We start from the raw sequence: 21,020 nt of genomic DNA on the forward strand, positions 1-21,020 counted from the left end.
TTACATAGAATCTAGGAAAAGTTTTTAAGAGAAGAGTTAAATATCTCACACTTCTGATGAAAATTGCAAACAGAGTCAGAAACAACTCTGATCAATGAAATCCAGTTACAGGGCAAATTAATCAACAAATCAGGAACACAACAACACGAATAAGATTACCAGCAAAGAAGCCAAACCAATGCAAACTTATCAACTTTACAAGATATACAACAAAGCACACCACTTGGCAACTGAAGTAGAAGTCAAACGCCTTATCTCTCTTGATGCTTCTGACTTCACTTTCTCAACACCCTTAGACCTGTTACCAATTCTCCAACGAGAAGGGAAGTGTAAAGCAGATTTCCTACATACAATCATTTCAAAGATTTTCCTGAACCTTTCTTCTCTCGCTAAACCCATGTTCCATTCCAAACTCGGCAGATAATGCCTGTATATCAGGTGTTATTTCAAAGTTTTCTTTTTGGCCAACCAAGTGTGGAGGTTCAGTGCCACATCTCTCTAGACCCATAGAACTTCCAATCTGGCTCTGTAAATCTTCTAATTCTTCTGCAGCCACAGCCTGCCGTTTTACACCTAACTCCAGATCCACGCTTCTTTTAGGCATATCAGGGCTCAAGACACGCCCAACATTGTGTGAAGTGGTGAAGACAGATGAGCCCTCCTTGACCTTTGCTCGGAAATTATTCTTCGAGCTAGGAATTTTTGAAAACATGGTCTCCTTGACATTTTCCACAAAACCGCGGTTGTAAGGATTACCCTTCCTATCATATCGATATCGGAAGTTCTCATAAGTAGTCTGCAGAAAGTTTTATCAATATAGTAAACACTTCATGCATAAATTGAGGACATAAAGGAAAATAATGTTTAGATTGCTTCAACTGGAGAAGGATCAAACCTGATTGGTGCAAATCAGGTAAAGGTGAAATGCTGTCAATCCTCCAACAAACCAAACTACAACAAATGTATATAAGATGAGGATGCCAGAAACAGGAGATCTCAGAAGGGCTTTCCACAGATTACATTCATATGCATCCATTATCTTCTTGAGATTAACCCAGCAAAATGCAAGGACATATAGGCAGAGCACAGTTGTAGAAGACACGAACATAAAGAAAAAGCGATAATTCCTCTGCATGATCAGAATTAGATGGCAACACTCAATATCCTTAACTATTTAGTTCTTTGTTGATCCAAATTAGCCAATTTAAGTTCATAACAGAAAGGATGACAATATAGATGAAAAGAAAGCTAGAGACAAAAGAGTATTGAGCATCTAAAAAAAAAACATACACTGGATTAAGCATCAAATGCTAATAAGGTAGCAAGAAGTAATACTGCATAATAAAATGCTGATACATAATGTACCTTTCCAATGCATTGGCCAACCCAGGGACAATGATGATCGAAGCGTTCAACACAGTTATTGCAGATGGAGCAATGGGAGCATCTGGGTGGACGGTACAACATGCACGTATGGCAATATTTCACCTTGACTACAACACCGCTAACAATGACATCCTTGGTGAGTGGTAAACCTGAACCGCCAGGTGCACTGCTTGGCCAATCTGCAGATAAATTGGAGGGTTCACCAACATCTTCAGGTTCAGGTGGGTGAGGATTGCGGGGAACAATGCCTGGATCCCTGCCAGATGTGAGAACAAGAAGAAAGAGAATCTGCACAGATAAGGATCCAGCAGAACCATTTAAATTAGTTTACTGATAACGCAATATTAAAAAGAAATATTTCCAAATAGTTCACACACACACACACACACATGCAGAAAAAGGAAATCATGAGATCAATAAATTTTTGGTCCTTTCTCCATGATAAACATTACCAAAGATTTCCCAGTATGCATGAGTTTATCCATAAAGCACAACTCAACGTATAGAAGGCTGCATGAAAGGGCAGAGCAGACTACTTAATTCCTCAATGTCTTCTTACATTGAGCTTCTAGATATTAGTGCAGAGGTATAGACACGAACTATTGAAGCTCTGTTCCTAGCCCAACCAGTTTCCTCGCTTCACTTGCTGTTCACTTCTACCCACCCACCCGCACTAAGTTGACTACTTCCCTACAAAATCTCTCTATATTTGGGCACATAAATTAAGGATCAAAGTTCTTATGGCAGATTATTATGCTCACCAAGAAATGACCCAAAATGCCAAAGCAGATTTAAGAAGAGAGGAGCTTGCTATAAATCATAGAAGGGAAGATGATAAACAGGGAACTATTTCTAATTCCAAAAGGTAAATAACCAAAGGGGAAAGTGAAATGCATCCTGACTGATCTACAATAGTGTCAATTTATTGTTGAATAGCATTTCCCATCAATGTATTAAGTGAAACTTTCATCAATATAAATTAGTACATTATCATAGAAAAAGAGAGGCCCTAAGAGAAGACCCGGAGTCTATGGGGAATGACAAGTCAATGATATATTTAGTCATATGTAGCGGTTACTAATATATATTTGTTTAAAATTACTAGATGGCCATTATAAAGTGCATACAAAAATAGAGTTCACTCAAATAAAAAAGGTCAAATAATAATGACTTACATATGCTGTGAAGATGATGGCTATACTTATGATCAAATTCCCAAGATAGTGCTGGAACTCATTAACAAGTTGTTGCGAAACAAAGACAGCAAAAAGGACCACTGGAACTACAATTAGAAATATTGTGAGTACCAGTGACCTCACATCTGGCCCAAAGAACAGCCTCCCTCCAAGGAAAAATATCTGCAGGGAAGATTAAAGAGAGCAAATAAATTACATTCCTGTAGAGCTATAGAAATCCTATAGACATCTGGCCAATTGTATTGCTATTCAAAATGTATAACTCAGCAAGTCCATTATAACCTTCACGATACAGTGATCAAGACAGTGTAAGCATTGATATCAGCAATAGCATTAGTCAGTTGTAACCACCACATCATGTCTAAAGTCATTAAAAAACTAAGGCCATATTCTACAACTAATACAAAGTTTAAGCACTAAGCAAAAGAAGTAAAGTTCACAAGGCAAAGCAGGCAGAATCAGGTAGCCTGCCAGCTCTTTCAGTATTCTACAATTACACTTAATTTCCTTAGCTCATTTAGTCATCTAATTTATTAGAAGGATTTGTTCATCAAATGAACTTTAATTTGCATTTAGAAGAAAAAGGGATCATCAGGCACAAAAGACCATATAGAAAGATAAGCGCAGCATGCATTGAGTTTATTTACTTGAAGGACATGGTTGATGTTCTGCTTACAATCGAGGAAGTTCTTTCCCAATAAGTGAGGCCCTTTTCCAATAATTCAAATTTGAAATCTGCCTGCCCATAAAGAGTACATCAAAGAGTAAAGAATTTCTAGGATAGTGACAGAAAATGGTCTAGATTGTGTAACGTGTATAGGAACAACTAGAAGAGGCACTGGTGAAAGAGCAATACTCCAATGTTAGTAAGAGAAACCAAAGGCATACTAATGGAAGGCACTGAAATGCTAATAAAAGCTTGAAGATAAACCCTAACTGTCAATAGGATCGTTAATTAGCGAATTATGATTCTTGAAGATAAACCCTAACTATCGATCCATGTGACTTTGAAGATTTATCTTCTATTCTGAGCAACACAAGTACCTGGGTACGAGGCTCCTGTCTACTCAGGTCAGTGAGGGAAGATGTACATAGCCTTACCCACATTTCTGAAGAGGTTGTTTCCGTTCGGTCATCCTAAACTAAGCTACCGCCTACTCTTAAACATGCATAACAAATATGATTTATGTAGTGATCTTAAATGGCTTGCAATCTATCAATGAGTACCATCAAAAATTACAAAAACTGCAAGATAATTAGGCAGTATATATAGTCTCACATTGTTTCCTTTCCAGACTTGATAGGCCCTCTTCGGTTGACCATTTGTTTCAATAATCCTCCTGTTAGAATCTGATGGTTGCGGAGCTGCAGCCCCGTACATCTTCCCCTGCATCCTCGCAGCACTCAAACTCACAGACAACTAAGATTCAGCCAAATTCCCACATCACCTCACAAATCTCGTGACGATCCCTGCATTACACTGAGTACATTTCAGAATATAAACAAGAACTAGCACAAACCAAGATTACCTTTTCGCATCCGAGGAGTACTAAAAAGAAATCCAAAGTAAATTGGCAACGGCAGCTCAAGATTGCCAAATCAAGCAGGAAAAAGAACGGCATTGTGGAGCTTCACCTCGCATTCCACCACCCGGAACCCTAGCCGGACGATTCCCCCGCTGCTGGTCAGCTCACCGCCGGTAAGCCCGCCTTTAGATCCGCGACCTCGATAGAGGATCGAGACTCAAGATGATGTCGTCGAGAAAAAAGCGGCGGAGGAGGTCGTAACATTAGCGAGGATGATGTGAACAAAAACGGATACAGTACACTAAAAATTAGGAAGGAATAATTATGAGGATTGTCTGCATCTTGTATGTAGGAATTTCCTTCGCCCGGGGTACTTGCCTGCTTGATAATTGATATGGGCCTCAAAACGACAGTTTAAAGAATTAAAAGGAAAAAAAAAAAAACAATAACATTTTTATGATAATATATTTTGCACGCCCTAACTTTAAACGTTATTCTCCTGCTTTCAACTTTATTCCTTAAATATTCCAATTAAATTTGACTGTTCGAAAAATACTCTCCTATCCACGATGATGCTCTCGTTTGAGAATAAGTCAAAAAAGAAAAAGAAAAAGAATACCCTACCCCTACGTGAGCTAGATTTCAACAAGGTCGCTCAGTTTTATGAAACAGAACTGCGTTGGATCTTGTAAAAATTTAACGAAAATTAATTCCAAGAATCTCAACAATGGCAATGTTACATCACTCGCTACAGACATGAGATTTTGGCCAATTCTAGTCCTTAGAAAATAGCTCCCAAAACACAAGTAAGGTTTCGCTGTTGTGGTGTAACTTCACTCAGATTTTATTTTATTTTTCTCTCTCTCTCTCTCTTTCTCTTTCTCATGCCGTGCAGTCCAGGTTGATCATATCAGCCTTCTCCTCTAGTATAATTTTCTAGTTATCAATAATTTTTTTAATATATTATTCTTATTTATGGTTCTGCTTAATATCAAAGTCGTCGTCGTATTCCTTTTTCCTCATTTGTATAGCCGGCCAATGTTGTAATCGTTTGAATACTAGTAGAATTGAGTGTCTACGGGAAGTCGTTCGGCCTGGCCGGCGGGGCTTCTTTTTCCGTGGTCGTGAGCACGTGCAGTTGATGATGGTGCATGGAAGACAACGACCACGGATTGAGCCGTGCCCATGTCCAATAATTGTCCATGTGGAAAGTTGTAATACATAAATTATTCAGAGCAACCCCGAGGAGCGAGTCCCCACTTTGACCACTCCCGTGTCGGCTAGCTACTGCCACGCATGCACCAAACGTCGACTCGAGACCACACGCTGCAGGAGTAGGCACTGTTAAGTGGTCATGCGTGCATGCAACCAATGGCAGCGACATGCAACCACATTTTGTCAGCTTAACTGACAGCAACCTTTACCCGAACTCTTTGACCAGAGACTCGTAAATCCTTTCCAGCCGGGCCACAAGAGAGAAAAAGAAAATTATATCCCAATACTTGTCATTTAAATGGGGTGGAAAAAAGAAGATATATTAATTTCCATAATAATATCCGTTGTTTTACATGCAAGATGTATAAAGTGTTCGATTTACATTAATTTTTGCTAAAAGAAGGGACCTGAAAGATGCACAGAAGAACAATCAAGGACTCTTTGGAACTCATAGATGATGGTGCTGTGATCTACTACTAGTCTTCTTCTTCTTTTTCCTCCTAATTTTACAAAAAGGTCCCCCTGTTCTCCGCCTGTCTGACTCCCCAATCGTCTCCAGCTTCGGCTTCCACGATCGGCTCCTCACTAGCTGCTTGTAATCCTTCTCCAACGCCTCCGTCGTGCACACGCGGCGACCCTTCCTATTCTTGTCTCCTTCCTTCTCTAACCCTTCCAAGAACTCCGCCGACACCGTGATCTTGATCTCCCCCGCCGACGTCTTCTGCACGTCGAAGGGGCGGAGGGAGGGCAGCTGGGTCTTTTTCCCGAGGGGGAAGGAGGCGGCGAGGGAGGCGAAGGAGAGCGGGGAGTGGAAGAACTGGGAGGGGAGGAGGAAATACGTGCGGCCGGGTAGGAGCCGATCGGCCTGGGAGAGGGACGGGACCTTCTGGCCGACGTAGAAGGAGTCGGCCAGGCAGAGGAGGTGGCGGGGGTGCGCCGACATCAGCTCCACAGCCGACACATGGCCGTCGAAGGCGTGAACGCGTCCGTCGGAATCTACAACTCGAGTCGGCGCCGCCGCAGCCGACGATTCGTCTTCGGACACGTGGAAGCACCAGGGGATGATCATTTGGAGGCTGAGGGATTTGAGATGTATTAATCTCGTCCAACTCCTCATAAGCTCCACTCCTGCAGTAGTAACTAAAGTGGGAGAAGATGAGGTTTGTGACTCAATTGTAAAATAGCAAGAAGAGACATAAGAAGAAGACGATACTACTTATAAGGAAAAGTCCCGGTACACTACAAGTCAGCAACTTTGCAGTTCAAACCTTACATTTCGTTTTATAAATAGCGAAAATCTAGGGGTTTGAATCTAAAAATCACTTAAACGGCGAATAGTCTAACACTATTCCAGAGATGTCAGACTGAATGAATGAGACTCCAGCTAATTTCTTTTTATTCTTTATGCTCTCAAAGGATTAATTATTATTGTTATATGGACGTTTGAATTATACGTTTTAGAAAATCGATGTTGGATTCGATTGGGAGACAGGTTTGACAGTTTGACTGGAATTTTTGGACCAACCTCTACCTTTTTCTCTCTCTACCGTCAGTTTTTTTTCATTTTAATCAGCTTTTTTTTTATTATTACTATTAGTGATTGGAACCTTAACAAAAGGGTCACATCCTTTCCCCCATAAGATAATCATGTATATGTTCCAGCCTCACGTACAAAAATCCAACATGTAGACTAAATTTCCTCTGCTGACGTGTCGACTTTGGATCAGCTATTGCCGTGGGTCCTATCTTTGCAATCTGACGTGGCATAGGAGATAAAAGACGACGACGTCTCATTTCGGGGTTGGATGGATAGGCGATGCAGAGGATTTTAAAAAGATTAGATCCCGTTTTGGAAAATTTTAAAACATCTCCTTCCTCTCGTTTCCACCAAAACTTCCACGTGAAGGAATAATCCATGACTGTAGAAACCGAGCTTCTGGTCTGCGAAGAGGGCTACAATGGACACCAAGCTCTTTATATTTTTATTGGATGATTTTAACTATTGCATCGTGGACTGTCGCTGGATTACACTTCTAACCTAATCATCAAATAAAATTTACTATGTTTAACGTGAGAGTACTACAATTATGAGATGCTATTTTCAAAGCAAAATTTCAAAGTTAGTTATAAAATTTTAAATCTTCATCTAGAAGAGCTTTAATATCACTATTAAAAACACTATAGAATAAATGGCACTTTAAAGAGAGATACTTACAGCTTATCTAGTGACAACAGAAAAACAATATAAGAACACCGCAACAATTTGAGTTGGTCAAAGATGGCAGAGCTTCAAAGTATATTCGATAATTTAGAAGTAATTACGGACCAATCTACAAGCTATATTGCAGACTGAGTTTTTCTCTGCAGTGTACATAGATTAAAAAGGGTGGGGATAACTTATTCGGAGATGTAAAATAACCAATGTCTATTTCTTAGGCCTACGGAGAAATGAAGAAAGAATTAAAAAGAGAATACACGGCATAAATAGCTCTCCTAGTAAGTGTGACCTTCCTCACTAACCTGCTAATATCTCCTGGTCCAGATTGGTTAGATAGAACAATCTATCTGCGACCGCCAACTTTTCTTGCGGGTGGGGCTGAGTCTTCCTCATCAGATGCAATATCTCCATATTGCCATATTTTCAACCTCTCTCTTTTGGCTTTTTCCTGAAATTCTTCTAATTTAGTAATTGCATTTTTTCGTTCTCTAGTATCCCATCTCTTCCGTCTTTCAAGCCTAGCAAGTCCTTCCTGCAAGAAAAATAAACTTGAAAAGTTAAATGTAGTAGAAAATGGTTCTTTCAGAGAAGCGTTGCACATAAATTCTCTGATTTTGATACCATGGGCTCATTTAGAAGGGCATAGTTTTACTGTCCAACTTACTAATGAAGAGTGCGATTATATACATGAAATCTTTGATCATCAAAAGAGTTTTTTTTGTCGTGGCACATCACAGTGAATGCAAGGTCTATACCCTACATGCTAAATTCATACTGTAAAGAAAAAATTATGGCTTAAGAGAATCCAGTTTTAGAGTCATCCTAGTGTCAGTAAATGGCGTCAGCAGAGCTTTCAACATGTTTCAGTATTACACTAGTACTGAGGTGCTCACTGTTTAGTGAATTTAAATTGAGAATATGGTCATTAACAAGCATATAAAAAGGAGCTACAATGCTGAAGCGTGAAAGTAAAACAATTCTAGCAATTATTGTCAGACAGACAAGAATGTGTTGAGCAGCACTGTAGGAAAACTCAAAGCTGTAAGAAAGAGATAACCAAAGTACTTCAAATAAAGCTTGTCAATTTTGCCATGAAATCTAGTTAAACCAAGCAATAACCAGATAAGCATAGCAAATCTGGTCTATAAGGTATTAAACTTAGAGAAAAATATAGTAATTGTTATTCCTAGAAAGCAGGATTGAAGGTAATGAAAACATAATGCACTTGAAACTAAACTAGTAAAAAGTAAAAACTATAGTGCGTTGTCTCTAGAAGAGCCTTGCGCAATAACTACTAGATAACTAACTTTGATCACTTTCTCCTTCCATTAGTTACTCATTGGAAGAGGCAAGCGACACCATGTGGCATAATGAGGAACTTTAAATTTAAAATTGTTAGCTGTCTATAACCAATAAAGTTCTCTTTACAGAAACTATAGTCTATCTGCCTAAGTAAGATTCATGTAATATATCTTAGGATCTCATAAACCTATCATATTACATAAACTAAAGAAACAACCAGAGATAAAGTGATCGAACCTCTAGCATGATGGCATTAATGCTAGTACCAGCTTCAACATCAACGAGAGTTAGGACAAGAAATGTTCCAGTTCCCTGTCCTCTTACTTTTCCACCTGAAGTATCTTTGTCTGCAATCATGGCTTTGAATTCTCTAGAGCTGTTTAAAGTGCACTGACTCAGATACTCAGCAGCTTCTTGGCCAAAATCTTCCGCTAAATCTGGAACTTTGATGTATGCAAGGCAGCAAAGTTGAGCCAGGCCAGGTGCCGATGAGAGTGACGAATCTAGAGGTCGTAAGCTAGTATAAGGAACTGTTTCCTGGTTCCCATAGTCAATATAGAAGACTTCATATTTGTCCTTTGTGGATTCAACAGCTCCGGGCCCATTGACAATCTTCACATGCATAAAAAAACAAATCAGAGGGAATAGTTCACATCCAAACAAAATAAGTAAAAGAACTGAAAACCAATGAAGAAAAAGTTAATTCAATAGTGAAATAGCAGGATAGAGGTACAATTTTGGAGCACCAGCAATCATACATGTGAATTTGTTAATGCTGCATTAATAAGTATCTGCTATTGCTGATACAAAAATCACTGACTATAACAGAAGAGATGGCCAATATATAATAGAAGCAAAGGAGTCAAGAAAGTTAAGGAAAATCTTCTTTCATAGTTCATATCACCAAACTAGGATTAAGTACTCTCTTGTTATTAAATCTAGTTTCTTCTGTGTTTAAACATTACCAAGCTTGAAAAGTAATTTTTTTAGAATTACTGTAGCAACAATTGCAGGAAAATTAATAGCAGAGGAATGATCTGGAATCATGTCAAATATTAGTGGAGTATAAACTTCCAGAAGGTAGAACAAAAATTTCAGATTTTTTAGTAGTTCTGAAACGCCAACCTCCAAAAAATCATGTATTCTTCACATGGGAACATTCACGTGACTCTCAAATAACCTGTTAATGTAATAATCTCATAAAATATTTAAGATAGATCTAAAATACTATAACAATCCAAGCAAATAATCTAAGATTATAAATATCACAGACCCCAACAAGCCTTCAGGAATATATGTCTACATGCAAACTTAAAACATAATAACCTTCACAGGCGCTAAAGTCCAACTAGAAAGAAAAAAATAAACAACCCTAATAAGTAAATAAATCTGCTACTCCTCGATATCTACGTCCTCCATATTTAACTTTAAAATATTTCCACCAAAATGGCGGTGAGCACACGGCCAGCAAGAAAAATCTAATTGTAATTCATAAATAATGTATTACATGATAAATATTTCTGAAATTTGTCTCTCTTAAATGGTCGGGCTCTTCCTGAATCTTGAGACCCTCATCGCACAGTATTGGGTCTATGGATCGCGCTGAGGGTTTGGTCCGTCGGTGATCCGCGGCCTTCGTCGAGTCCTTCGGCAGCACGAAATAGAGAAAAGAGAGAAGGGAATGAGGGAGAAATCCACTCCACCCCCTTCCCTCCATAAAACCCCAACTCCCCTCGACCTCTCCTTTTTGCCATTACTTTGCGAGGAGGATCTTGAGTTTTTGGAGGAGCCCGACTGTTCAGGAGAGACAGATTCCAGAAATATTTTAGGAATGCCACATAAACGCACTAGATCGATTCGTGTGACTGCTTCTGAGGGAGCTTCTACTCCAATTGATAAGCCGGTTGTGGATGCTCCAGCCAGCAACATGGAGGCTCTCAGACGTCTGGTTAGACAGTAGGAGAGATTCATCGAGGAGCTAGTTCGTGAGCGCACGGCAGCGACTAGGACAAACACACTAGGTGGATCGTCCGTGCACCTTACCCCAGCCGAGCAAGCTGGAGGTGGATCCTCGTGGCCACTAAACCATTTTATGTAGCTTAATCCTCCAATGTTTAGTGGCATGACCGATCCGATGGAGGCAAATCGGTGGCTAGTAGATCCTGACTGCTTTAAGATGCCCAGAGGATCAACATGTGACTTTTGCCACCTTTCTTCTTCGTGGAGAGACAGAAGAGTGGTGGAAAGCCACCGAGCGTTTGATGCCAAGTCGGCCTGCAGGAGAGTATATCACATGGAAGGCGTTCTTAGAAGCTTTTCATCAGAAATATTTCCCAGCACCCCTTCAAGTATATCACATGGTGGCATTCCTAAAATATTTCTAGAATCCGTCTCTCCTAAACAGTCGGGCTCCTCCTAAAACTCAAGATCCTCCTCGCATAGTAATGGGTCTGCGGGATCGGACGGAGGGGGTTGATTTGGTCCTCCGGTGATCCGCGGCCCTCATCGAGTCCTTTGACGGCACAAGAGAAAGAGAGAGAGAGAGAGAGAGAGAGAGAGAGAGAGAGAGAGAGAGAGAGAGAAGGGAATAAGGGAGAAGGGATAGAGATTGGCAAAAAGAAGAGGTCGAGGGGAGTTGGGGTTTTATAGAAGGGAGAGGCCGAAGTGGATTTCTCTCTCTTCTCTCTCATTCCCTTCTCTCTCTTTTCTAAGGACTCGACGAAGGCCGTGGATCACCGACAGACCAAACCCTCAGCCCGATCCATAGACCCATTATTGTGCGATGAGGGTCTCAAGATTCAGGAATAGCTCGACTATTTAGGAGAGACAAATTCCAAAAATATTTAAGGCGAGTTAGATCCTATGTTAGTCTACAAATAATGTTATTGATGTGATAATAATTATCTTATATCATTATTGATTACTTTACATGCATTACTTATTATTTATCGTTTATTTATGATGGATTTCATGCCTAGTTATGATCATGATGTAATAAGGTAATATAAGATATGACACTGCATACACATATCATTATTAGTCTAGTTTCAACTAGGCAATGTCTCTCTCACCCACTTAACCTGGGTTAAAGGTAGCGTGTATTATATTAGCGGTCTATACCTGAGGTCATTAGTTGGCGAAGCATTCATGTGATTACACTGTCTTGTTTGGAGATTAGTCTAAGATTATAGTAGAAAGATGTTTGAGAGGTAGAGTTATAGCTCTAGCGGTACCTGAGGACGCAACGTCTGGGCATCTATTAAGCTGTGAGCTCTTTCTCGCTGTATGCGATATTTCTGATTATAAGTAATAATTTTGCTTTGTGCGATAATTTACTAGAGCAGTGATGATGTTGATAGCCACTAACAACCGATCATATGCAGTGTCGTCAAACATGTACGAACGATAATACCGCTAGATGACTAATCCCCCTCGATATTATGTTTGCTACGTGGATTATGACTACCTTAATGTATTGATAATTATGGACGTGCATTCTATTTATCATATAATACATTATTTACAGATTACTATTAAATTTTACTTGCTGGGCCATGTGCTCACTGCCATTTTGATGAAAATATTTTAGAATTAAATATTAAGAACGCAGATATAGAGGAGTAATGGATTTATTTTCTTATTATGATTGTTTATTTTTTAAGTTAGACTTTAGTCCCTATGAAGATTATTATGTTTTAAGTTTACAGATAGACATGTATTCCTGAAGGCTTGTTGGGGCCTGTGATATTTATATTCTTGAATTATTTGTTTGGATTGTTATGGTATTTTAGGCATATCGTAAATACTTTGTGAGATTATTACACTGACAGGTCATGTGAGAGTCACATGAATGTTCCCACATGAAGAACACGTGATTTTTGGAGGTGGGTGTTTTAAGTTTAATGCTGGTTGACTAAAATCAATACTTCCGGGTCTCCTATGTGATTTCTAGTGAATGTAACCAAAACATCTTAAGTTAAGTTTCATTCAACTTATCCTTTATTGGTGCTACCTATAACTCATATCGGGCGCAATCATCTCTTGTTCTGTCTTCTCTAGTAATCCAACATTCCTACTCGTTCACCAACACAGCTTCTGATGGCACTCAATTTCTAATTTCCTACCTATTTGTTTTCTAATTACCTAACACTTTAATTCATAGAGCATGAAAGTTCTTATAGTCATCCTATAAAATTTTCTTCTTAGATTAAGGTGCATATGAACATAATAGAATATGACATATATGACAACCATGATTTAAGAAAAACAATGCCACTGCTTAGCTAGTTTTTGTTAACCGAAAAGTTAGAGAACAAAAAACATCATGAGAACAAACTCTACATTCCAGTTACCTTATCATAAAAGGTAGATAAATAAATGAAAAAAGCTGTTAGGTAAATTATGAATGTAAAAAATTGTGATAATTACCATGGCTCTATTCCAAGAATTATCAACAGTGAACTGAGCAAGAACTAAGTCGCCCTTCTGAGGGTTAAAAACACCAATTACTGGAGCTTCTTGGATACTTAATGAAGCAAGCTTTTGCTGGATAGCAGCGACACTTTGATCACCTACCGTTTGGACATAAAATTTGCCACCACCTAGTACTTCTGTAACCACTACCTGTATTGCATAGAGAAGAGATATAGATTAACCTAATAACAACATACAAAGATATTAATGACCAAGCAAATTTAATTGCTTAACATTCAAACCATTGACTCATTAAGAAAAAGAAGATTTAATAATCTAGTAAAACATTTCAATTTGTTTGCCTACAGTCACAGACTCACAGCACCTTTAGCACTTCTTTCTGTTTATCCTCAGTAGAAGAACCATTGGTTTCTTCTTGACCTTCAACATAGTTCTCCCAAATCTAATAAGAACAATCATGAGTTAGAAATTGAAGGAGCTACAAGGGTAAAAAGGAGAATTAGAAACACTAAATACTTTTAATTTCTGCTGTTTGGCAGATTGTTCAGCCTGCATAAGGAGGCGACCATCTGGAATCCTGTCAAAACCAAATGATGTCTGAATTTTTGCCAGTCCTGCTTCCAAGAGAGTCACAGCCATGTTAGTCTTTGACTCCCAGAGGGATCCCAAGAAAGTACCTTTTTTGTCAGCTGTCTCTACTTCAATCTGCGCAGGAAGTCCATAAAATATCAGAGCAAAGAAAACAAAGTAACACGAAATTCATAGAGTGAAATAAGCACCTCAACATCCCTTTGCAGGATTTTCCTTCTCATCAAAGCAATAGCTTCATCTGAAAACGGCTCATCTCGAGAAGGGCATCTAACACCAGAGAATGAGAAAGCAATACTGCATGTCTCCTTAGGAATCAATAATTTAAACCGGTGACCACTGAGGACATATTCAACAACAGCAGGGAGCCTTCTACTGCGTTGCAGAAATGGCAAAAAATCTTTAGCCTTCTTCGCCGAGGCCTGGAGAAAATAATAAGTTAGAATTACTTGGTAAGACAACTTCATTGTGACACCTAAAAGGAAACTTGATCTCTCTACCATTGTCAGATCTGTAATGTGCATCACTGGAGGATCCTTAGCAGAATGAATCCCTTTCTTTCCATTAATAGCACGTGACTCAGCTGCAAGCAATGCATCATAGTAGTTTGATCGCTCCTCAAAATCTCGATGTCTGACTACTGTTCCAAAGCCACGTGCAACCAAAAGCTCTGCCACATTTATTCCTGTTGTTTGTCCACTTGCAGCTGGTGGAGCAGAAGAGGTATCATCACTCTCAGCATTGGACGGAGAAACTAGGAAGACTGAGCCAAAATCCATGGCTCGAGAATCAGCGGCAGCAGCCAGGTTGGATCCATCAGGCATACCCACCTTCCTTGAGTACTCCATTGACACATTCACCTGGCAAAAATGGGTTATTTAATCATACCTATACGATCAAACAATTCCAATGGTAATCTACATTCATAATAACCTACCTGGTGGCCTATAAGACGTGTCCGCAAAAATTCCCTAGCCTCGCGGGCATATGGTGCCGGCTTTTCGTCTCTACGAGGATTCCCCATTTTAGGGGACCTGATGCTTGATAGATTTACACGCCGCTCAGCCATGGGACTGCCATATGGGACAGAGTCGTCAGCAACAATTATGCAATCACCGCTCACAACTTCTACCACCTAGCAAAATGCAGAGACAGACAGGGGATAAGAAGAAAAAAACAGATATCGGAGAGAAGGAAAAACAAAATCGGGCTACTAAAGTTTAAGAAAGAAGCTCTCTGCTTAGCAAGATAAATATTACCTTTCCTGTGAAGTTTTGGTTGTGGATACGTTTTGAGTTTGTTTGTGGTGGTATGTAGTTAGTCCAAATTTTCAAGCGTTCTTTTTTTGCCTGAAGCTCTGCAGCCTTTAACCGCTTTTTGGCCTCATCCTCCATCATATTTGCACTCCACTCGACATACTTAGCAAGCCCCTAAGCACAGACAGAGAGGGAGAAATGTTGATACATAGTGGATTGCATGAGTCAAAGGGCTAGATTTTCGGATAAAATAGAAAAATACATAGTGAATGCCCAAATTACATGCAAGCAAATTACACCCAGACAAACTGCATTTTCCATGTCTAAGTTGAGCTAAAAGTTAAATGTAAGAAATGAAACGGTTATATTATTTGCCAACAGGAACAGAGGTGTGCACCCTAAATTTATGTTAAACAAGAGACATGTTCCGTAAGTTGCCAGGCCCTCCACTACTCTAGAAAGGATAGTACAGATATACTGATAACCCAGTTTAATATAAGACCTCGTTCACTATGAATTTGAAATTAAGGGAAAAATCTAGAATAGCTATTCTAGATTTGTATTCCCAAAATTATACCACTAATTTAGAATAGGATATTCTAATGTCTCTATATAATTCAGAATAATGGTGTAATAATTACTTTTGATGAGACATAAAATTGAGGTAAAGTATAATTAAAAAGTTAAAATTGACTAAAACACACTTAATTTGACATATGAATTTAAATTAAAGTCTTCTTATTTATTGCAGATCTGTAATGCATACCTATAGATATGCATTGCTTTATTGTAGGTATGCAATGTATACTTGTAAGCATGCATTCAATGAGATATGTGGGCAGCAAAAAGAAAGAAGATTTGTGGAAAAATTGAACAAAAAATTGGGCAAAAGATTGAACGGAAACTTTTGCTTTGTGAAATGCATTAAGTGGATGGAAGGAAAGAGGATAAGATTTTAAAATAACGTTAATAGTAAAATTGTAATTAAGCTTATGTGTGGAATAATTTGAATAGTATTTCTAATCTAGAATAGGAATAATTTAATGTTTACTTTCTAATCTAGAATAGTGTTCCCTAATTTAGAATGGGGAAAAAGGATAATCTTGCAGCGAAATGGGGGCTAAAAAGAACCGATGCGAGATTTCTCTTCTATTCCTACTAATCATGGCAAGAAATGGAACTTCGACATAATGTTATATGAGTTAAAAAGAACCATCAAATAATAGCCCTCGTCATTGGCATAAGATAGGAAGCAAGATAACTGACACTAGCATATGATCCTCATGATGACATGTGAAGCAAAACTTGGCCTTTGACTACATTCTGGTCTGCAAAAATATCATTTCTTTCAAGATAGTACAACGAATAAGTAGCCCCAGAAATAATAGAAACCTACACTTGTCTATGTCTGTATTTAAATATCTCAGGTCATTTAATTTTACCCTTAGGAACTCACATTAAGGTTTGAGGTTTTTAATCATATTATTCTTCAATATCGGAAAATAAGTTTTTCCCAGTCAAAAGGTAATCTAATATGAAATATCTTCTCATATTGGACCTATTGGTATAAATCCTTAACAATATCAACCTAGGCATAGGTCTGCATGTGGGTGTCTTTTACTTAACTAATCATATGTAAAAGGGGCCCTTGGGTGGCCTCTGATAGAACCTGATCTCACAATGCTTCTCAAAAGTCTAAACAGGCCCTTAGAAGTCCATAGAGGTTTTACAAACAAACTCTTGCTTTTCTAGCTTCAGCATACAATTCATGAATCTATTATATTTATATAGGGAGCGCATTTCCCTCTTAATGGGCTAAAATTGTGGCATCTTGCTCCATCTTCAGCCTGTGGAACTTCAAATTTATGTCATGCATGTGAATAATTAGTCCAAAAATGAAAATAACTTTTCAACATAATTTTATTTAAAAGGTGCTATAAAGGGTTTGAAGCTTCAACAAAGATGGAACAATATTGGCCAAAGCATAATAAAAATTAGAGCTGAAACTAATTGGTTAAAGACGAAACAATCAAGATTTTTGGTTTTGACATTTCTTTTGGACCACAATAGGCTAAAATCAAAATATATTTTTTTTTCTTTGGGTCAAAACTGAAACTTCACCACTCTGTTTCATATTGTAATTAACTAAAATATAAATCAAGGAAGCAAAGTGCAAAGAAAGGGAACTCAATATTAAAAATTAAAAATAGAATTCACAAAAGGAGGTAATCCTTTGATATCTACTGCTGATCTAGGTATATCATCATATCTGAATAAAGGTAAGAACCAGCAACAATCATGCACCAGATATAATACATACTGCCAGCCAGAAGCAAAGATTGTAATTAACCCTTCTCATCAACTTTAAATCTAACAGAAGTTGCATTATCAGGGATTGGGAAAAGGAGCATACATTTTTGACAAGCTCCAGAGTCAAGTCTTTTGCAGTCTCACCATCAGGATAGTATATTGAACCAATTAGATTATTAAACTTGTCCACGCCTTCTAACACAATTCGAACCTGTCAATTACAATGTTTAAGAAAATGAAAGGAGAATTTAAATCCATCTAGCTTGAAGAAAAATAATAATCCTAAATTACCTCTCTGTTTAAAACGCGAATCTCCGTGAAGTGTTTAGCTTCCCGACCAAATGGATCTGCTGCAACTGCAGTGGATGGCACTGCAGAAGCAGCCAGCCTCTGTGCTGACGTCAAAGAGGTTGAAGCATCAGCAGAAACTTCACCATTTGCATCACCAGCTTTAATTTCAGCTTCTGCTGCAGTCCTCCTTCCCATGGATGGTGCCTATTTTTTAATTAAAATGATAGACATACAGTGAACATGCAAAGCAAAAGAAGCTAGCAGCTACGAGGATAATAATGACCGCAATGAACATTTTGTTGAAATAGTACCTGAATTCCAGCTACAAGAACTTGAACAAACTGAAAGTCTGGCAGCAGATAAACACGAACTGTACTTCCGTCACGAACCTGCTCCACAACTCCCTGCATCGGTTTGCCTTTGTTTGCAGCCAGCAGTCCCATTGCATCCAAATTACTAGGATTTCCGATTGCTGAAGGAGGTAGATCCCTAATTGATGCCTCTGAATCACCTGGTACCTAAATCAGTTATCAATAAAAAGTTTATGATTGTAACCCAATTAATCCATTCAGGATATATATATATACTGGAAAACAGTGGATAATTAGCATGGAAAGTGTCAATAATTGATGAGCTTCCTATGCAAGGACACCAAAAATAACCACAAGTCTTGCTTCAAGAATGAGAAAGATTTCTAGTGATATGGGCATCCTCTACTGCAAATTTACTTGGTGAAATTCAGCAATTAGAGAAAAAAAGGTTTCTAACCTTGCTCCAACGACCTAATCCTTGTTGCTTAGCTTGTTCTTCCAGGCGCAACAGTTCTGCCAAAACAGGGCTTGCTTCACCTTTTTGTTGACCCTGTTCCCTAACCTATTGAACATGAACAACCAAGAATGAAAAAGCAAATACCAATCACATATAGGGTGCAAGTGGGATCAAGCTAGTTAAACAAAGACTGATAATACCTTCGCCCACCCGTCAGAAACAACCAATAGTGCAACATTCTTATCGCCAAGGAAAACTGTGCCGAATTCTCTCCCTATGGATGGAACAGTATAATCTACTCTAAATGTTACCTCCTGCAAAGCAACATCACAACTTTGGCACCAAGTCAATTATAGAACTCAGTTATGAAGACTACGATTTAAAGCATAAGAAGGAAAGCAACCTTTCCAATGCAAAGATTCCTTAGATATTCTCTACTAGCCCACGCAAAGGGTTCATCCACTCCACCGCGGCGGGCCTGGGCATTATTGAGTGAAACAACAAAAACAAAGGAAAACTAGTAAGCAGAGAAACAAGTTCCTTTGAAATGGTTTCATGTTAGGCAAAAATGATGAAGGAAATAAAAACATTTATGTACATAAAACAGGATAATTTTCATACACTTATGTTAGTTTGAATTTTGAAAGACATATTGGTATACAGCTGAAATAGATATCTAAAACAAGAGCGAAAAATAATGCAATAACGGCTCTGGATGTATAAGCAGAAGAAGCATACAAGAATATAGATAAAAATATATCAAACAGAAACGTAGTTATTGAAAAAACATACTATTTTAGTATATTTATTTGTCGAAAGAGGGGGGAGAGAGAGAGAGATCTGAGAGTTACAATCAAACGAAAGCAAACAATTTCTTACGTAGAAAAAAGCAATTTCATTCCTCGATTTCTACAATTTAAGTGCCCAGTGTAAGTTTAACTATAAAGTCCACACACTAGATGCTTCAGCCAAAACGTGAAGCATTTTATTAGCAAGAATTAAGCATCAGATGCAAGCAACATACCAGCCGGGGAGCAATAAGAGAAGACAAAGTTATGGTCTTTTCAGGTGGGATTTCAGCTTTCGTGCTTCCCATAATCACCAAGCAATCTCCAGAAGGAACAGCTTTCACTCTTCCCCTTAGCCATCCAGTTGCAGCAGGCGCAGCAGCCATCTCGATAACTAAGGACTGTCATTAGTAATACCCTCTTGTGTTACAAATGCACAAGTAAAATATCACCAAATGCTTCAAATTCTACAAACGCATTTTATTCAAGAGAGATTCGGAATACGTGGGAGTAAACACTGATAATCCGATAGAACATAACGACCAACTAAGAGAAATAACGAAGGATCACAAGCTGATGGATGGGATCACAATTCTTCCACCCTTGTGTAAATGCATGATAAATCATTTTCCAAAACTGGAAAGATTCGGTTGAAAAGATACCAATAAGATTTTCAAAAACCAGCAGTGTTGGGTTAGCAACAAAAACCAACATCTTTCACTGCTCTAAGAAGAAAGAAAGATCTTTCTCGCAGATGGACACTAACGGAACAGTAGAAGATAACAAAAGCCATTGTTCGAAACAGATCTTCAAGGATACTGTTCATAAAGATCAAAACTCGATTCAAGAAATCTAAATCAGGTCAAACAACACATCAGAAGAACGAAATGCGAGTGAAAGCTTCAACAATTTCTCTCTGTTGTTTAAACCGGACACAGATCTAACGGAAAACCCTACCTCGGATCGATCTCCACAGTAGGAGAGGTCTCTCCTTCCGACCGGAGAATCTTACAACGCTCCTCGGGAACAACCCCGCGAAGAAAGACGGCGGAAGAGGGAGATCGGCTCGTCGTTTCGAGGAAATCTTTGGAATATATACTGGGAAACGGAAAAACCTAATTTGACTAGATTACCCTTCTAGAGTTTAGGGACTTCGATCGAAGTCTATCACGCACGATACGCATTGACTAGATTGCCCTTTTTGTACTCGGTCGAGCCGACGCAGCAGATTGCCCGCAGATCCGAGTGCAGGAATTTAATACAGTCAAGGTAGGTGGGGGCTGCGGACTCTCCTACCCTACCCTGTTCAGACGTGGCAGGTTCCTGTCTGAGCCAATTACACGGGATTTATTAAAAACACCCTATTTTTATTTTATTAATAACATTATATCATATAAATTTTCTGGCTCTTGTATTTTCTTTAAATGTCTCAAAACTATCTTAAATTAAATTTAAGCTGGGAAATAATGGCATTAGTTCTGTTACTAAAATAAAACACAAATATCTCTTATTCCTTCGTTTGTTGGTATCGTTAATTTAATTTATCTAAACAATAACTCTATTAACAATACTAATGCCATTATTTCTCTTAAAAAAACACTAATGTTATGATGTTTTTAATGCATTAAAAGCAAAATGAATGCGCATATCTTAGAGTAATAATAATAATATATATGTTATTTTTAATAATTTGTCTTTATTTAATTAGTTCATATTGTTGTCAAAAAATATTGTAACATTAT

General features: G+C 38.4%; 3 protein-coding genes across 5 annotated transcripts; all 3 read right to left on the minus strand.

Annotated features, from left to right (window-relative positions):
* Nucleotides 1-36: 36 nt before the first annotated feature.
* On the minus strand, nucleotides 37-4,420 carry LOC140786691 (probable protein S-acyltransferase 7). Of its 2 annotated transcripts, none has more exons than XM_073135304.1 (6): nucleotides 4,218-4,420; nucleotides 3,862-4,052; nucleotides 2,562-2,744; nucleotides 1,366-1,674; nucleotides 896-1,129; nucleotides 37-796 (listed from the first exon to the last, which is right to left on the minus strand). In XM_073135304.1, the coding sequence occupies exons 2-6, from the start codon at nucleotides 3,973-3,975 to the stop codon at nucleotides 359-361; spliced, it is 1,278 nt and encodes a 425-aa protein (XP_072991405.1). In that variant the 5' UTR covers nucleotides 3,976-4,052; nucleotides 4,218-4,420; the 3' UTR covers nucleotides 37-358. The 2 variants fall into 2 exon arrangements, with proteins under 2 accessions (XP_072991405.1, XP_072991406.1); XM_073135305.1 differs by having other exon boundaries at nucleotides 3,862-4,062; nucleotides 4,218-4,403.
* A 1,196-nt stretch (nucleotides 4,421-5,616) lies between these two features.
* LOC140786525 (uncharacterized) lies at nucleotides 5,617-6,666 on the minus strand. The gene has a single exon (XM_073135016.1). It carries the CDS (start codon nucleotides 6,438-6,440, stop codon nucleotides 5,772-5,774), a length of 669 nt encoding a protein of 222 aa, XP_072991117.1. The 5' UTR covers nucleotides 6,441-6,666; the 3' UTR covers nucleotides 5,617-5,771.
* A 919-nt stretch (nucleotides 6,667-7,585) lies between these two features.
* Nucleotides 7,586-20,416, minus strand: LOC140786526 (ribonuclease TUDOR 1-like). 2 transcript variants are annotated; one of them, XM_073135017.1, is made up of 17 exons: nucleotides 20,236-20,416; nucleotides 19,515-19,679; nucleotides 18,894-18,968; nucleotides 18,691-18,804; nucleotides 18,491-18,595; nucleotides 18,034-18,240; nucleotides 17,723-17,926; nucleotides 17,535-17,642; nucleotides 15,125-15,295; nucleotides 14,803-15,000; nucleotides 14,366-14,725; nucleotides 14,057-14,287; nucleotides 13,794-13,982; nucleotides 13,642-13,719; nucleotides 13,272-13,466; nucleotides 9,081-9,455; nucleotides 7,586-8,073 (listed from the first exon to the last, which is right to left on the minus strand). In XM_073135017.1, the coding sequence occupies exons 2-17, from the start codon at nucleotides 19,662-19,664 to the stop codon at nucleotides 7,885-7,887; spliced, it is 2,949 nt and encodes a 982-aa protein (XP_072991118.1). In that variant the 5' UTR covers nucleotides 19,665-19,679; nucleotides 20,236-20,416; the 3' UTR covers nucleotides 7,586-7,884. The 2 variants fall into 2 exon arrangements, with proteins under 2 accessions (XP_072991118.1, XP_072991119.1); XM_073135018.1 differs by having other exon boundaries at nucleotides 19,515-19,672; nucleotides 20,236-20,341.
* Nucleotides 20,417-21,020: the final 604 nt, after the last annotated feature.

This window comes from Typha latifolia, chromosome 4, assembly GCF_019914945.1.
Source record: "Typha latifolia isolate L0001 chromosome 4, TyphaL0001v2, whole genome shotgun sequence".
Classification (NCBI taxonomy): Eukaryota; Viridiplantae; Streptophyta; class Magnoliopsida; order Poales; family Typhaceae; genus Typha; species Typha latifolia.

Bases quoted from the DNA above. Each gene is read 5' to 3' on its own strand.
- LOC140786691 (XM_073135304.1), bottom strand. From the start codon at position 3,975: ATGCAGGGGAAGATGTACGGGGCTGCAGCTCCGCAACCATCAGATTCT. The intron at 2,745-3,861 runs GTGAGACTATAT...TCTTCCCTGCAG, and splicing joins AAGTCTGGAAAGGAAACAAT to ATATTTTTCCTTGGAGGGAG. The intron at 797-895 runs GTTTGATCCTTC...AACTTTCTGCAG, and splicing joins ACCTGATTTGCACCAATCAG to ACTACTTATGAGAACTTCCG.
- LOC140786525 (XM_073135016.1), bottom strand. From the start codon at position 6,440: ATGAGGAGTTGGACGAGATTAATACATCTCAAATCCCTCAGCCTCCAA.
- LOC140786526 (XM_073135017.1), bottom strand. From the start codon at position 19,664: ATGGCTGCTGCGCCTGCTGCAACTGGATGGCTAAGGGGAAGAGTGAAA. The intron at 18,596-18,690 runs GTATTATCAGTC...CATGTTCAATAG, and splicing joins TTTCTGACGGGTGGGCGAAG to GTTAGGGAACAGGGTCAACA. The intron at 17,927-18,033 runs GTACTATTTCAA...ATTAAAAAATAG, and splicing joins TTCTTGTAGCTGGAATTCAG to GCACCATCCATGGGAAGGAG.